Source organism: Ailuropoda melanoleuca, chromosome 16, assembly GCF_002007445.2.
Source record: "Ailuropoda melanoleuca isolate Jingjing chromosome 16, ASM200744v2, whole genome shotgun sequence".
NCBI classification, from domain to species: domain Eukaryota; kingdom Metazoa; phylum Chordata; class Mammalia; order Carnivora; family Ursidae; genus Ailuropoda; species Ailuropoda melanoleuca.
In genome coordinates, this window is record NC_048233.1 from 41,021,917 (window position 1) to 41,039,845 (window position 17,929).

The 17,929-nt window shown below is 41.3% G+C and overlaps 1 protein-coding gene across 7 annotated transcripts in view; it reads right to left on the reverse strand.

Annotated features, from left to right (window-relative positions):
- Positions 1-6,558: 6,558 nt before the first annotated feature.
- TFCP2 (transcription factor CP2) overlaps positions 6,559-17,929 on the reverse strand; it is a 52,615-nt gene continuing 41,244 nt past the window's right edge. For 4 of the 7 annotated variants that reach the window (XM_034645173.1, XM_011227879.3, XM_034645172.1 and 1 more), the window contains 10 exons: positions 16,970-17,122; positions 16,016-16,126; positions 15,587-15,675; positions 14,437-14,503; positions 13,951-14,044; positions 12,539-12,629; positions 10,717-10,835; positions 10,148-10,290; positions 8,477-8,528; positions 6,559-8,068 (listed from right to left, as the gene is read on the reverse strand). In XM_034645173.1, the coding sequence (XP_034501064.1) occupies positions 8,031-8,068; positions 8,477-8,528; positions 10,148-10,290; positions 10,717-10,835; positions 12,539-12,629; positions 13,951-14,044; positions 14,437-14,503; positions 15,587-15,675; positions 16,016-16,126; positions 16,970-17,122 (957 nt within the window). In that variant the 3' untranslated portion in view covers positions 6,559-8,030. The remainder of the gene's footprint in view (positions 8,069-8,476; positions 8,529-10,147; positions 10,291-10,716; positions 10,836-12,538; positions 12,630-13,950; positions 14,045-14,436; positions 14,504-15,586; positions 15,676-16,015; positions 16,127-16,969; positions 17,123-17,929) is intronic. The other 3 variants (XM_011227880.3, XM_011227881.3, XM_002921566.4) reach the window with 3 other exon arrangements.

A 17,929-nucleotide genomic window follows, 5' to 3' on the forward strand; every position in this document is an offset into this window, starting at 1 on the left:
CCGCAGCGCTCTGGCTCTTATAGGCGCCGGCACGTCCTGACCGAGCCCCGGGGCAGGCTGGGAAATGGAGTCTACGTGCCAGCCTCACCCCGCAGCATGCCGGGAATTGGAGGCGGCGACCGGCGCAGAGCCGAAAGTCGCCTGCAGATGGGCTCTGGAGGCGGGGTCTTTGCTGCAGTGGAACCTGGGAAAGCGAGTTTGGCGCCTCTGCAGCCTTTTGAACAGGAAGGGGGACAGCCTCAAATACAGATCTTCAATGACTAAACGAACCTGACTCTAAAGCTCCCCTTTTCCTTTCTCCAGGACCACACTCCATGCGTAAAGAACATAATCCCCCTTTCGCTCGCCCATGGGAGCTCAGTCTTAAGCAGCATGAAGTGCTGCAGCCTGCCCAAGGTATAGAGAAGGAAATACAACGTATTGAGTTACGGCAATACTTAAGACTTGTGTTTTCTGTCAAAAATATTCTTACATGATCTCTGATCTTCACAACTTTGCAACTCATTTTTAAGATGGGAAAAAAGAAGACTCAGAAGTCAGAAGTTATATGTCATTTGCCAAGGACACCCAGCCTTGGCTTCCGGTCTCACTCAGAATACAAGTATATGTCTCTTCTTTGACTTATAAGGCCTTACCACATATAGGTAGGTACATCCCCTCTCCCTACTACCCTCACCACCCCCTATCCTATCTGTCATCCATCTTGTTTCCTTCTACTATTCTCCTCCTGTATTCTAACTACATCTGCCCACTGACCTCCTTGCAGTTCCTTCAACCATCGTGCTCTCACCTCAGGGCCTTTTCCCTAAAACACTCCTTCACTTAATTATTTGCTCAAATATCCCCATATCAGGCTTCCCTTAACCATTTTTCTAAAACGGTTCTTCCCCTTAGTCTCTATCCTCTTGACTTAGATTTCTTCTTAGCATTTTCCACCTGATGTATATTTTTCAGTCTTCTCTCACTTGACTAAATTCCATGAGAACAAGGAATTGCTTTGTTTACTCGTATCGTGAGCACCCCCTACAAAGCCTGGCATTTGACATTTAGGAACTCACTAGATATTTACTGGATATTTGGTGGGTGGATGGCAGGACTTAAAACTCAGGTTAGGCTGGTTCCATAGCCTAGCGCACTTTTCACTGCAACCAAAACTATGGAACCAGATCTGCTGGCTTCCAAGCCATCTCAGTTTTAGAACTGAGAAGTTGGCTGGCTTGGACGTAATGCCAAAAATTCCAGTCCTCTCACCTAGGTGACATCAGAGGCTCCATGAGGCCAGGAAACAAGAGTGAAAAAGCACATCGCAAAAAAGCAGTCCTTAGCGTACCATGCACCGATCTCCCTATCTGCTGAAATGTAGGTATGATGTAACATGTGATCCAGAGCCAGACTACCTGAATACAAACCCACTCCTCCACTCAGTAGTGGTATGGCCCTTGGCAAGGTATGTAACTTCTCGGTGCCTTAGCTTCCTCATCTGCAAAACAGGGAGAACCGTATATATCTCATAGGGTTTCATGGAGATTAAATAGTTAATATAGTATAAAATGTTTACAATATAGTCAGTGCTATGTAAATGTTCATGACTCTGTCTTTCCTGGACACACAGATAACAAAAAGAGAAAGCCCCAGACCGCTCTGTAGAATCAGTGAGTAGAGTTACAAAATAATAGCCAAAAGGCCATGTTGGATAGGCTTAAAAAGTGTCTCATATGGCTATGGATCCACAGTTTGAGTCATGGAAATTCATCAGGGTACCATCAGCCTCAGTGCCCATGATTTGTAGGTTAATGACGCCAAATTAGAAGATAGCCAAACCAAAGTCAGCACGTGCTTTGAAATCGCCGCAGAATCCAATTTGGCAATAAGTTCTGTATCAGTCAGAAGATCAGCTGGACCTGTAACAAACATCACGACTACATATCACAGTCACTTATTCACCATATTTCATTGTCTTGGTAGAAACACTAGGTAAGTTACTACAATGGTGCCAGTTTGCCCATAATTGCAATTCTGCCTCCCACCTAAGCAGGGCCTATAGAGGGCAAATGACCAGGAAGCTCAAATGCAGAACAGAAACTACAAAAACAAAGTGAAAAGAAATGCCGATAGCCTTTGATATCTAATTCTAAATGTTACTGCTTTGTTCCAAACCACACTGCAACATATGTATGAACCAGCTCAGAATGCACAAATCACGAATGGGTGGTTTGTTTTAGGGACAAAAATCTCAAAGCAGAACAGGAAGAAAAGACATACAACCAAGAAGAGCAGCCACAGATGGAAACCAAAGGTCAGATTTCATGTCCTAGGCAGTTTACAAATCTGTCTTGCTGTTATGTCTCTACACGTCGAGGTGATTTTGTAATCAGTAGCATCCTCAGCTTACTGAGCAACTGGGTAAGTGTACTAAATACAAAACTGTGTTTTATACTCAATATCCTTTTTAGTGTCCCAAACAATCGTATGAATTAAGTATGATCTCCCTTTTAAGAGAAACTCGAGGTTTAAGAGAATATTTTGTCCAAGGTCACATCCGGGAAGGAGCAAGATTTGAGATTTGAACAGAGGCTTATCTGACACCAAAGTACATACTGTATCANGGGGGGGGGAGTTGAAAATGAAAAGGTCAAAGGATACTATGTGCTTAACTTCTAGAGAAAAAGAGTTAACCTGTAGATTTAGCCCTGAGGTTGACATTACTTTACTAATTTACATTTAATTATAATCCGAATCCAGAGAGGCAGGCACCTCTGTGACTAAGTGCACAACAACAAAAAGAGATCAGTAGGCACCAACCTGGGGGAAAGTGCCACAGCAATTTAAAAGCACAAATAAGGAAGCAGCTGTATGCTTCAGGAAGATTTCAAAAAGGACACACACAAATTGGTCTATATATGTGCACAACACACACCCTATTTAAAAAAGCAAAATAACAATCGGGTTTAAGGGGGTAGAGTGCAGGGGTTGAGTTTAGCGAGGGCCAGCTTAATAAGCCTAAAGGAAGTGAATGGAAGTCTGAAGCCAAGTTTTAAAGATGTGTAGGGAAAGATAAATTAAAAAATCAGTCATTAGAGTTCAGGAAGAAAACAGGAATCTGTAGTGATTAAAATGAGGACTGCTTACCTCAACTTATACAGCTGTGTGAAAACACAGGTTCCATGAGAGACTGGTTAGCACTCATGCCCACAAAGAGCCCACCTAGTACAAAATGGTACAATAATATAAATACGCTAGTGTTTTTAAAATAGCAAGTTTCCTTATAATTTACATTAAGCCGATTGGAAATTTTAATTCATGTAGAACTTTTAAACTTCTGAATTTGAGAACGCAAATGCTAGACTTCGGTACGATTTGTTGACTGGGCCTGTGTTCATAAGGAACAACAGAGGAGATCTAGAAGTGAAAAGGAAAGATGAAGAAAGAGGAGGAAGTGGAAATAGATGGATATCTAAGGTCAAAGGTAAAATATAAGGTCATTAAATGAAGCAAGGAGAAATAAAATATTAACAATTCAGGGGGAAAAAAACAGATGCTGATGTCACATAGGACATCTTTTTTCCAGTCCATCTATTTTTGCAGTGGTAGTAAATTCTCTCTCATTTAAACCTTAGAGCTTGTATAATGAAACAAATTTAATCACAAACTAAAAAAATAAATATTCTAGCTCTAGGGAAAGCCCTAGCCTACAACTGAGAACATAGATCATTTTTAGGAGAAGCAGAATGATGATGCAGGACACTCTGTATGAATTAGTACATGAATGATGCAGCGAGGTGGGGCATTTGTGCCATTCCTGTGGAGACTGGTGTTCTCATAACAGACCAGGAGAGGCTACAAACAGATCAAATTCCTATAGAGGACACATCATAGCCAAAGAAACGGAAGAACAATTCAGTAAAATGATAAAACGCTCAACTTCAGCGCTCTGATCAAGCTATCCGGAATTGTTACGTATTGGCTAGAGAAAAAAGCTACAGTGATGAGGGGTAAGTTCAGACTTGACTTCAAATATTTGCACCCCAAATCTGTGCTGCTTTCAAAGCCAAAAACTGAACCTTCATTCAATCCTTCACAGTAGTTTACAAGGCAGCCCCGATCTCTGCAGCAACCCAGCCCAAAGATTTGCTGAGGGGCGCCTGGGGGGCTGTCGGCCGGGCATCCGCCTTCGGCTCAGGTCAAGAACCCGGGGTCCTGGGATTGAGCCCCACATCGGGCTCCTTGCTTAGTGTGGAGCCCGCTTCTCCCTCTGCCCTCTGCCTGCTGCTCCCCCTGCTTGTGCTTGTGTTCTATCAAATAAATGAAATCTTAAAAAAAAAAAAAATTTGCTGAGAATATCTGGGGACAAAAGGTTTTCAGACCACTCCTCCATTAGGCATAAATTAGAAAGGACTAGTTCCATTTTGCCAAGCCTTCTTCACTCACCAAGCCTCCCCGCACTCCTCCAACCCAGCAGGGAGATCACGCTCTACCCCTCACAGCATACGTAGGCCTGACTGTGCCTGACTGTGCCCAACATCCAGGAATCAGAGTATCTGCCCCTTCGTGTGGACCTCACTTTCTCAGGTCTCTCAGGCTCCGATTGTCTTGTATTTGACGTACTGTACTCTCTTTCCAGGCACTATGACCATTTCCATTTCCCCTCCCTTTAAATAGCTTCCTGAATAAATCATCTCTGTGGGTAAACATTCTTACTAGGCCATAATATTAGAGACAATCTTATTATTTAATAGCCATATTTCCGTAATGACTAGTACTTTAATCCTTAGAGTCCTACAATGACCTACCCCCCTTTTATTTCCCAATAACTCCCTTTTAACTATCAACTCTTTATATAGCTCCTTCTAGATAGAACCCCTTTCAAGGGAACAGTACACACAATACTCAAATAGGAGCCTACTCCGCTTCTCAGGAGGGCCTAAATCTAACCACTGTCCTTCTCAAATACCTTCACGCTAATAAAATCATTAAACTATCTACTCAGTTTAAGTATCAACTGTTACATTGTTAAAAAGATAAAATCCAGTACATTTTACTTCTAGGAATATATCTTAGAGGCACATGCAAAAAATGCGCTTAACCTAAACAACATCCACAGGGAAAGGCCATCTTTAAAAGAGAACGATGTAGAACTAGAAATTCTAATAGAGGGGCGCCTGGGTGGCACAGCGGTTAAGCGTCTGCCTTCGGCTCAGGGCGTGATCCCAGCGTTACGGGATCGAGCCCCACATCAAGGCTCCTCTGCTATGAGCCTGCTTCTTCCTCTCCCACTCCCCCTGCTTGTGTTCCCTCTTTCACTGGCTGTCTCTGTCTCTGTCAAATAAATAAATAAAGTCTTTGAAAAAAAAAAAAGAAATTCTAATAGAAAGATGTTCAAAATATGTTAAATACAAAAAGCAAACTGCAAACCATTAGTGTAACATGAGCCCATCTGAGTATTTGTGTGTGTGTGAGAGAGAGACAGGGAGAGAGGGAGGGAGGGAGGGAAGGAGGAGGGAGGGAGAGGGATGAGGGGTATTTTACAATTATTATCTCTTTAGAGTGGGACTAGAAGGTAAGTAGAAAAAAGTTATACCCCTCTTTATTGTTTGGATTTATCACTGTGTATTATTTTCATAATAAAAAAGCTGTTTTAAAATTTTCATTTAATTGAAAGGATCAATAATAGTAAACAGATGTGATTCTTAAAAGCACGTTGAATAATCACAATGTTCTATCACTATACCAATTCTTACCAATTGTATAGCATTGGCACTATAAATACTTTTGGAGCTAAAGAAAGCCTAAACAATTTTCTGGTTAATTTAGGATCTGTGACTGCAAACTCGTATAAACTCATTTCTTTTTTTTAAAAGGTTTATTTATTTGAGAGAGAGTGTGCACAAGCAGGGGCGGGGGATGGGGCAGAGGGAGAGCGAGAGAATCTCAAGCAGACTCTCTGCCAAGCACGGAGCCCAATGCCAATGCTGGGCATGACCTCGCAACACTGACATCATGACCTGAGCCAAAATCAAGAGTTGGAAGCCCAACCGACTGAGCCATGCTGGTGCCCCTGTAATTTCTAAAAAAATAAAAATTAAAAAAAATAAAAATTCCATAATAAATTTGAAGACTACTCTGAAAAAACTCTTAACCCTAATTAGTAACTGAATTTCTGGTAAATACATTAAAAATATTTCTATATATCATTTGCAGGAAAGAAGAATCACAGATTGAGAAGGGACCTTAAAAGTCATCTAGTCCAACCCTCCCAGCCTAATATTCAGACAGAATCATAAAAAAACAAGAACAAAAACAAAAACAACCACAAACAAAAAACTAATAGCCTGCTGAGGAGAGAACTGACTTTTCTGAAACTGAGAACAGTACCAGGAACATAATACAACCAGAAATGTCCCCCTTCTGGAACAGGGACATCTGGTAATCAGTACTTTCATTTAAAAAGTATTTTCGCCTAATATGTCAAGTTGCCCAGGTCAGTTTTTAAAAGTCACTTGATTTCATTTTCCAGTTTCAAAGTCTTCAATTTGTTTCAAACCAAAAGAAATCAGACCGTATTGTGGGTTGATTTTAATGAACAAAATTCTCTGTATAAAAACATTTAAACTTTATCAAATGCTTTAAAAACACACACGCACAGATCCAAATCCATTACAGAATCTTTGAACATTATCTTTTTTCACCTCAACGTAATGGGTAAAGGGATTTCTGGATAAAACTCTACATGTGAAAAAAGACAACCCATAGTCTTACACGTGTATGCACACACGCACAGACACACACACGCACACACGCTTTAAGAACTAAGATGAATGGGAAGAGTGTGGCGGGGATCGGAATGCATTTCTCATAAAGCTTATATAAAAGAACACTACATGAGTAAAAGAATTTCCTATACCGAGGACAGATGCAGAGCGGGGAACAGAAAGCAGGGGCTAGCCAAACTCATTAATAAATAGTTTGAGAAGCTCATTCAAGAACAGTGAATTTGGGGAGTTACAGATGACCCCTCGTTTTCACCACCTCAGAGTCTGTGAATCTGGTAACTGATGATGCTTCAAAAGCATGTGTGTTCCCGGTTTTTGTAGGTCTTCGTTTGTGTGTCATTATTTAGGTGTGGTTTGTCCCTGTCAGTGGTTGATTCCTTGGTTGTCAGGCGGTGTTCCGTCCTATCCTCCAGAAGAGCCACGGTAAGAGACAGCGACAAGCACAGGGCACTGCAAGGACAGCATCGTGGCCGGCAGTTAAAATGAGCCAGATTGCCTGGGTTTGGATTTCAGCGACACTGCTTGCTAGGTGCCTGTCACTTGGCAAGCTCCTTAGCCACTCTAGGTCCCCACTTCCTCACCTTCAGTTAGGGGCCATCATTACCTCCTTCAGAGAGGATTATTAAAAAGGAGTTCGACAAGGTAAGCCACTCAAAGAATTCATCACACTACTCGGCACAGGTAAATACTCAGTAAATGTTAGCTAAAATTACTAGTAGTCTTGGTATGACAGGGCAACCAAAAGAAAAATTCTGTTCTATCTCTGTATTTCTCCTCTTTGGTGAGGTTTTCAGGGGCCGACTGTGGCAAAAGCTAGTATGTACGATGCAAAAGAGACTGCGGATCTAGTCTTAGGAATATAGACGTTTGCTTTTATATTAGAAAAAAATTACATGGCTCCATATCACAAAATTTAACATCTTTCCATTGAACATCACACAATTCTCATCATCGTTATGCCCTACAAACACCCTAAATGGTGTGGAGTTTCTAATGATATTCAACAACAACAGGGTCCATAAATTTTAACTAAGAAACAGCTGCAGAAATGCATGTTGGGCAATAATCCGTGTGTGCCACGAGAGCTTAGGCCAACAGATGCCTGGGATTCTGCGTCCGTGGCCTGGACTCCCCCCGACACAGTCAGATGGGTCAGTTCCTGCAGACCTTCCAATCTCCATTAGCGAGCGACTCCCTTCAAGAGGGAAGCTTCCAAGGGCTGAGGGAAGCGGCAGCCGCTGCGGATGGACCGCCCGGCACCTACTTCAGTATGATATGATAGCTGTCATTGGTTTCTGCTGTAAAAAAAAGAGAGAGAGAGAATAATCTTTAGTCACCTCTAAAACAGAGTAGGAGAAAAAAATACATGGTAAGGATCTTTTGAGAAGGCAAAAAACCCCAGCAGGGTAAAGGGGAACATACTTATTATCACACAATAGTTACAATAAATACGCGTTATAAAAACAACATGCTTTAATCTCCTCATTTGTCCTCGGAAGGTAGGAGAGAGTGGTAGAGTCATCAGTTACACTTAGTCTGTTCTGATAATGGCAAGAAGCTAATTCATACAAAGGAACAATCTCCAAAGACATCACTTTCTCTACCTCAAATACGGTGGTTGATACTTTCCCCTCTCCTCAAAGTAAACCAAGAAAAAAATCTCTTAAACTCCTTAGAGAGAGGCGTCTGTCTTACTATTTTATTACCTTTCATTGTGTCCAGAATAAAACAGGCTTCTTCCTGAAAGTTCTGTATCATCTGAGAAAAGCAAGAAAAGTTGCTAATTATTAAAAACTTGGGTTTGCTGAATTTATTTAGACTAGATGGCTTTTTATTATATTGGACTTAAGGGAAAAATAATCCTTTGTTTTGTTTTCTCCCGTTCAGTTTTTAAGTTGTAAAAGCTAAGCAGTCTAGGGGCACCTGACTGGCTCAGTTGGTAGAGCACGTGACTCTTAATCTCAGGGTCATGAGTTTAAGCACCATGTTAGGTATCGGAGCCTACTTAAAAAGTAAATAAATAAAAATAAATAAGAGCTAAGCAGTCTAAAACAAGTGATCTTAAAATTATAGGATGCATCTCCCTGGAATAACCCCAAGACGTTGCAAGGGTACACAGACACTAGTAGGCCCATTCGGGAGAAATGACTTCCAGGTCTTCATCTCCCATATGACTCTTTCCCAAACTGCCCGAGCACCTCTTCGGTTTTCCCTACCCACTTTCCTTTCTAAACTCCCTTCTCCCATTTTATAAAATAAAGTCATAAGTTTCACCCTCCTGGAATCTTACCAAGATGCCCCACCCCAGGGTACAAAAGCCTCTGGTACAAAATGCCAAAGTGTAACTGTTAATGTGAACTTTAATGACTGGGTAACAAAGTCTTTTGTGAGTCACATGGTTTCTAATTCTTTCCTTGCACCAGAACTGAAGACTGACCTAATCACAAACTATCGAATGATAGGTGATTCAAAATAATTCTTTGTAATATCACTATATTATTTTTGGCACCTAACTCCAAAGTTCAAAAAAAAAAAAAAATTCCAGTGACGCTGTTATAAAAAAACTCCATCCATTCCTGTCTGTCAATTTATGTGAATCAGATTCCACAGCATTACATCTAGGGGAATAAAACAGAACGGAAGTGGTGCCGAACTCTATTTCATTCCAGAGATCAGTACAGAGTATTCATCTATACATGAATTAATGTGGGCAGGGCGGGCAGGGAATCAGACAATACCATCCATCTCATTAATAAATACACTTCTAAAACATTTTTCTTAATGTTTAAAAATTTATCAAAACATATAATACATTGTGTTCACTGATTATATAGTGGTGATCATTCTACTCAGAAGAAATAATTTTTAAATTTTTATTGAAACAAATTCTTTGGTTGAAGCAAATTTGTTTCAAAGAAATATGGTAGGATGATTAATAAAAGATGTTTGAACATAAAAACAGGTTATGGTAAGATAAAATTCTATGGGAGAAGTGACTGGAAATAAGAGTTCAAGGAAAGAAAGAAATGATATAAAAACTCAAAGAAAAGTACATTCATGTATTTTTAAGACAGTGATGGCAGTATTAAATCACTCTTCTATTTAGGTTCCATGGAATATAGTTAGAATAGTGATGTAACCATTTCATTTTTAAAGGTTATATAATATGCCCAGAAATGACATATTTTGCAACTATTTAAACTTAAAAAATTTTAAGTCCACCTAAAAATGTGCAAGGGGATACATGGTTTTTAAAAAAATTCTTTTAGAAAGTAAGCAAAAACATTTGCAAAGCCTGTGCCCCAGGAGGACGGCTCCTGCCCCCGTCACGCGGCCTGACAAACTGGCGTGGTGTTTCGGCTGTACTGAAAGTCTACCTCATCACTGATGAGCACGTGGATTCCTGTCGGCCCCCGCTTGTAGATCTGGCCGATCTGGCGAGGGGAGATGCTGAAGAGCTGAGCCATTTTTTCTGTCAGTTCAACAGCTGTCAGCTCTTCTAGATAGATGGCGTGGTACACTGCGGAAGGGACAGAGCAAAGGCAGTCAACACAGGTTTCTCTGCTCAAAGGGAACCCCATCACTAGGGATGCCCACTTGTCTAAAGGACTCACAGACTGCCTGAGCTCAAATCCTGGCTCGGCCACTTGCTAGCTGTGTGACTGGGCTGAGCTACTTAACGTCCCTAAGCCTCGTGTTCCTCACCTGCGTGTTGGCGAGAACAATAAAGGTGCTGCGAAGAAGAGATGCCGGTTGTATAAATTAAAGCATGTAAATGCGCTGAGAAGAGTGCCCGGTACATAGGAGGAACTCAATAAACGCTGCTAATTACCATTATTCTAGCAAACGCTGATTCGGCTGTCTGAGGCATTCCCATCGCACGGGCTCCTAAGGCCTCTCCTCCCCTTGCCTTAGCACGTGTCCCGGCCCGTCCAGAACGACCTACCGAAGAAAGTACCATTTGAGTCTCCATCCTCACGCTTCTGCTGCTGCTGCTGCTGTTGCTGCTCCCTCAACTGTAAGGATTCCTGACAAACATAAATGGTTAGCCTTGGGCGCACCATCCTGAGGAGGAAAACAGGGCTGTTAGTCTTACGGTTTTCGTGGGAAGCACATTTTAAGGGAGAACTTGCGAGCCTAGATTAGCGCTGTAGAGCGGAGCTGAACGCTGGCAGCCCGTGGGCCGCGGCAGCTCATTTGCTGTTTCGCTAGCCCCGCGCTGGGTGTATGTATGTGCAGGAGAGCGCGCGTGCACGCACATTAACTGAATTCGTTCCAACCTCTGCGATTCTGGCTTTTCTTGAAAAATCAGGTCTGGCAATCTGAGACCCTCATTCTCAAGAAGACGATCGGCCGTTCTCCTTGCACGATACATGCATTCTCCAGTATGCCCCAGATTTGACTGTCCCTCTCGTTTACATGCAGCCTCTGTAGTCATTTGAGTTTATGACCTTTGATGTAAACGTTAGAAATATTCGAAACGTGTGAGCTGCTGTTGCGTGGGTCCAGTTCAACATATACCTTCTCCTTAGAAGCCCTGCTATAAAACGAAGAATCGCATTTCCTTCATTACCTTCCCCTAAGTAGCCTAAGCCTCCTGTGTGCTCTTACTTCTTAGACAATGGCATTCGACTACCTCTCGATCTGATCATCTCACCTCTATTTTGAAATGTTCTTTTATGTTTTAAAAGAGACAGCGCACGTGTGCACACATGAGCCGGGGCAGGGGGTGTTGCTGGGAGACGAATAGGGGGAGAGAGAGAATCTTGGGCCCAGTGCAGAGCCCAAGGAGGGGTTCAATCTCATGACCATGAGATCATGACCTGAGCTGAAATCAAGACTCGGACTCTTAACTGACTGCACCACCCAGGTGCTCCTTAAATAATATGTTTAAAAAAATGAAGGCCCACTCTTTTTTCTCCAAATCATCAACCCCTAAATTTTTCCTCTTTCTTCAAAATTTTCCAAGATTAGAGCCAACCTGATTCAACATTTCTTGTGATGTACCCAACATGATCTGTTTCATTATTTAGTCACTGATTTGGTTCTATGGCGTTAACCTCTATGTTTTTTCCACTAATACTATTACCTATGTGAAACTGAAAATCCCAAATAGGGACTACCAATTACTCTGTTTTACAGTTTGTAAATGGACACTTAAGTAGTTCCTATACAATTCAAGAATGACCTCTTCTCCAGTTAAAATGGACTCGGGGCCTTTGTACCTGTTTTATTCCTCCTAGAGTGTTCTTCCCTCATATGACCCCGTAACTTCCCCCCCATATAACCCCTGCCTCACAGAGGTCTTTCCTGACCATATGCTGGGTACTCCACAGGTTATAACCTTGTTTTTATTTATTTGTTTGGTTTTCCTTCAAAGCACTTACCACTATCAAAAATATTCACCGTTCATATTTCTCTCTCTCCCTCCATTACAAAGTAAACTGCTAATAACAGGTCCCTTGTCTGTTCTACTCACCAGTGCATCCCTAGAGCCTACAACAGTACCTGGTTTGTAACAGGGATAATGAGTATTTATCAAATGAAAAAACTACCTAGAAATGAAAAATGGGATATCATGAGGAATTCCTTGGATCAACTGTAGGAAACATTATTTTTCGTCTTCATTTATTTGGTACATAGCTGGCATTCAAAAAGAATGTTTTGACAAGATGCAGTGAGCTGTGGAAAGAGTACTGTGAAGAGTCCCTGAATCCAAATCCATTTGAAATTCAACCTCACTGATATTTTTTACACGAATTACATACCGGCCTTTTAATGCATTAAAAAGTCTGATTCCATCGGCAGGGCCACAGATTTGGATCACATCATCTCTAGTTAGTTTCAATAAATCTGCCCCTGGAATAAATATAAGAAAATGGGTGATAAAGGCAAAGACTGTCTTTGTTAATGACCACTGAAAAGGCTCTATCACATTATAGTCCATAATCTTTTACATGGTACATAAGCCTCTCCATGACCTGGCCCCTGTTTCCTTTCTCACCTCAACTGCCACCCCATTAACTTATCCACTTAACCCTATGCTTTCATCATACTGATGGGGTCTAATGAGCAAGTGTTCCTCCTCCCTGAAATATCTTCCACTGTCTGACCAACAGACAAGATCTACGTCCTGCATTACACATGTTCCCTAACCACAGACGCTCTCCCAATACCCTGCTTTGTACCACTTATCCACTGCGTCACAACGATTTACTTATTTTTTTCAGGGTTTTATTTTGATTTGGTTTTGTTTTTTGTTTTTTGTTTTTGATACTAGATGGTGAATGATCAGAAAGTATGTCTTACCCATTTGTGTATTCCTACCATACCTGGTACCCAGGAGGTGCTAAAAGAAGTGGAATGTGCAAATAAAATACAACACAGTGATAAGAAGGGGGAAATTTCAGACTACCTACAAATGCCCTTGATAAAATACTGTATGGAATATACTTTAAAAAGTATTGTATAGAATAAATATTTTTAAATTAAAGTGAGTTTAAACTAAGAAGTCTTTCTTTTTAAGTATTTCACAGCACAGATGTCGCTGGTGAGAAAGTCTGAAGGGTTCTATGAAATTCACTTAATCCTAAAAATGCACGAAGATCTCTCCTTCCCTTCCTCCCTCCCTCCCTTTCCCCCCCAACACACACGCCACACACACACCACACACACACCACACACACCCACACACCACACGCACACCACACGCACACCACACACACGCACACACACCACACAGACCACACGCACACCACACACACGCACACACACCACACGCACACCCACACGCACACACGCCACACACCACACATACATACACCACACACACACCACACACACACCACACGCACACCACACGCACACACCACACACACACCACACACACCCACCACACACCACACACACCCACCACACACACACCACACGCACACCCACACGCACACAAACACCACACACGCCACACACACACGCCACACACATACACCACACACACACACACCACGCGCACACACACCACGCGCACACACCATGCTCACACACCACACACACACCACACACACACCACACACACACACACCACACACACCACACACACACCCTCACATGCATGCCAGGAGGCCCTAGAACGTAAAGGAATATTCTGCGTTGGGAAAACAAAAGGACAAATAAATTTAACCTGAGAAGTTTGTAAAAAGCCTTGTGAACGTAGAAAAACGATTTCGATGCAACCACTGCTGAGCTTCCTGAGGTGTGGTCGTTGGCAAGAGGTTCTAAAAGAGAAAGCAAGCATCTTTTTTCTTTTTTGGTAACTAGAGAGATTTATCTCTCACATCATTAGGTAATACAGAGCTAAACACACCCACACTCAGGCCTAGTTTGCTTGGAAGTTGTTTTTACCTCATCAATCTTTCCCTGACCATGCAAGAAGCCCACGGAAATCCATGGGCTTATCTTTCTTACTAGACTATAAACTCTTTAAATGCAGGGGTCCTGCATTAACTTGTTTCACATCCCTGGTCCCTAGCATAGTGTCTAGTTCACAGTCAAAATTCAATACATGTCTGTTTAATGAATGAATAAATATTATCCCTTAAAAGTTGGGCATTTCTACTGAACTGCACATTTATCAAAGTATTAGTATTAGACATTGCAAATAACTTACATTTAACTTTAGACTTACATCTGTGACTGGAGGGGGTGGCTCTGGCTGGTGGTTTGGTGAACCATTTCTAAGGAAACATTGAAAATGAAAAGGATGAGTCCACGACACCTACTAGGGTTCATCATCTCATTCTTCATCCTCATAGTAAGTCTCAAGCTAAAGATTTTTTTTCTTTTAAGATTTTATTGGTAAGTAATCTCTACACCCAACATGGGGCCCAAAACCACAACTCTGAGATCAAGGGCTCCACCGACTGAGCAAGCCAGGGGCCCCTCAAGCTAGAGATTTAAAGGAATCTGTGCTCTCTCCCAAAGCAGTCTTAGTCTGATAGTCAGTACTTCAATTATCTGTTAATTTAACATTAAGATTATGGGGAGAGGGGAAGAAACTCTCATTTACAACATTTTTGATTATTGGACAAATTGAAAAAAAAAATCAAAATTTCAGTAAATTGGGGTTCACTAGATAAATTATGGCATGAAGAATACTTAATGTAAGAAATTCATAAGAATAGAAACAAAAATATCAGAACATAAAAGCAATCAATATTAGGGCGCCTGGGTGGCTCAGCCATTAAGTGTCTGCCTTCGGCTCAGGTCATGATCTCAGGGTCCTGGGATCGAGCCCCACGTCAGGCTCTCTGCTCAGCAGGGAGCCTGCTTCTCCCTCCTCTGCCTGCCGCTCTACCTACTCTCTCTCTGTCAAATAAGTAAATAAAATCTTTAAAAAAAATAAAATAATTTTTAAAAAAAAGTAACAAAACAGATTTTCGTGTTTGTACAACTGTGTTTCAGTTCCTGAGGACTGCTCTGGTGAAAGTATGCGCAGGAAGTGACATGACCACAGGATAAACAGTGACAGCAAGAAGTGAAAAGCCCAAAAATCAGTCTCTGAATCACTAAAAATTGACTATAAATGCTGGGTTTTTTTCTTTCGATGCTGTTTTCTAGTAGGAAGCAAAAAGAGGAGAAAGGACTGCAGAGAACTCTTCAGTCACTTTCGAAGATAATCCAAACCTCAGCTCATCTATGGATCTACCAAAGAGGGACCGAGTAGGACTTATTGATTTAGAAAGAGCTTCTACATGGGCAGATAATGAAAGAAGACGTATTTAGGACAAATACAACCTAATTTCATTTCCCACACTTACCCTTCCCCAAGGGAAAAACTGCTGTGGGAACTGTTGAAGCCAGGTGATGGGGAATTGTTGACGTATGTGATCTCAGGCCATGGAGAACACTAAAAACAAAGAACAACTTAAATACTGAAAAAGTACATTTGACCCTAGCGTACCACCAAAATATTGTTACATGAATAGCACATCTTGATTAGTAAATCTTAATTGCACAGAGGGCCCTATAATTAAGAGAAAATATACCCAGGACAAGTAAATCTTGACCAGGCTAGAAATTATGGGTTTGTTATGTTTGTTTGTTTGTTTGCAATGACATACAACATTGCATTAGTGCCAGGTGTACAACATAACAATTTGATATACGTATATAATGCAAAATGATGGGATTTTCTTTTAAGAATAGAATGTATCGACTGAAATCATCACCAAAAGAAATCCTTTCACCTCTGTGAGTATAGTTGTCTCATAAGAAGGCTGGTATTTCTCCTTTTCGTGAGGTGTTCGTTTCTCCATTTTCTCCCGATCCGTTTTTTGCTTTCTGTCTGCACCTTTGGGCTGGAAAGAGAAATATTTTGTTTTGACTCATCAACTGACTTTTGACCCAACAATATTATTTCTAAAAGCTTAAACACTCCCATGCAAAACAAAGATGTATGTACAATGACGTAAAGACAAGAGGCATCCTCGCATCTAAGTCTGAAAATAGGAAATTTAACAGTGTGATGGAGTTGAAGAAGAGTAAGAGATCTACAGCGATGGGCATGGAAAGATCTCTACAGCACACAGCTAACTGAGAAAAAGCAAGCCTCATCAATTCATACAATACAATCATACTGATGTTTTTAGAAAATATGTATATACTTATATACATGTGTATATAAAAGCACAGAAGGGGACTAGAAGGATACATGCTAAATTATGATAGCTGCGATCTCTGGGAAAGGTTGGGAAGTCAGGGTAAAACTGGTAAAGGGGCACTTTGGTCTGAATACTTCAGTATTAATGAATCTTTTGCAATGAGAACACATTTATCCATATGATAAAAACAAATAAAGACCAAATTAACAAAAGAAAGTCAAGTACCAACGTAACCAAAACTATAAACATTTCATAATTTTGTGAGCTTTTATAAGAGCTTGTAATTTCAACAGACTTTAAGAGCTTTCAGTGAAAATCCATGTTTTAGCCTCTAACTCCCTTTCCAAGTTCCTCTTCTCCCATGCCCAACCCCAAAAAAATTCATTTCCAGGCATCTCAGGAATTATCTCAAGGACTCTAGCCTAGACTGAATTTTTACAGTTGTTGAAAAAAGACAAGATGACTTTCTGACTTGGTAGCTAATGTTAAAAAGATGAGGGGAAAAGATAGTATCAAGGGACAGCAGGAGGCCCAGAATACCTTGAAGACTTTGATCTGGCAGCTGGCGGAGTGTAAGTGCTCGGTATATTCCCCATTTTCATTTTCCTTGAACGTATCAATTTGTACTCGGAACGGCACTCCCTTTTCTCCTCCATGCTTCCTCATAGTGAATTCTGTGCTAATGCAGTGTACCTACAAAGAATACAGCATCCACGTTTCAGTACTGCTAGCTACCCACAACAGTCAACAATGTTTTTTGAGCAACTACTAACAGCAAAACCTTTAAAAACACTATGAACACCTATAGAAAAAACTTTTATGCTAGGAGCACCTGGCTGGCTCAGTCGGTAGAGCACAGGACTCTTGATCTCGGGGTCATAAATTCGAGCCCCACATTGGGCATAGACTTTACTTAAAAACATCTATGTAAATAAAACCTTTTTAAAAAAAACCACTTTTAGGGGCTTCTGGGTGGCTCAGTCGGTTGAGCACCTGCCTTCAGTTCAGGAAATGAACCTGGGGTCCTGGGGTCCTGAGATCAAGTCCCCCATCGGGCTCCCTGCTCCTCGGGGAGCCTACTGCTCCCTCTGCCTCTCTCGAATAAATAAATAAAATCTTTGGGGGCAAAAACAAACAAACAAACAAACAAACTTTGAGGGATGCCTCAGTTAAGTATCCGACTCTTGATTTCTGTTCAGGTCATGATCTCGGGATAGTGAGATTGAGCCCTGTGTCATGCTCTACACTCAGTGCAGAGCCTCTTTGAGATTCTCTCTCCCTCTCCCTCTCCCTTTGCCCCTCCCCCTGCTTGTGTTTGAGTGCTCTCTCACTCTTTCTAAATAAATAAATAAAATCGTTAAAAAAATTAAAAAATTAAAAAAACCCTTTTACTCTCTTTTTTTCATTAAAGAGTGCTATGTTCTAATGGAGGAAATAAGGAAACTTAATTATTTACAAATGAAACATAGTAGGGACGCCTGGGTGGCTCAGTCAGTTAAG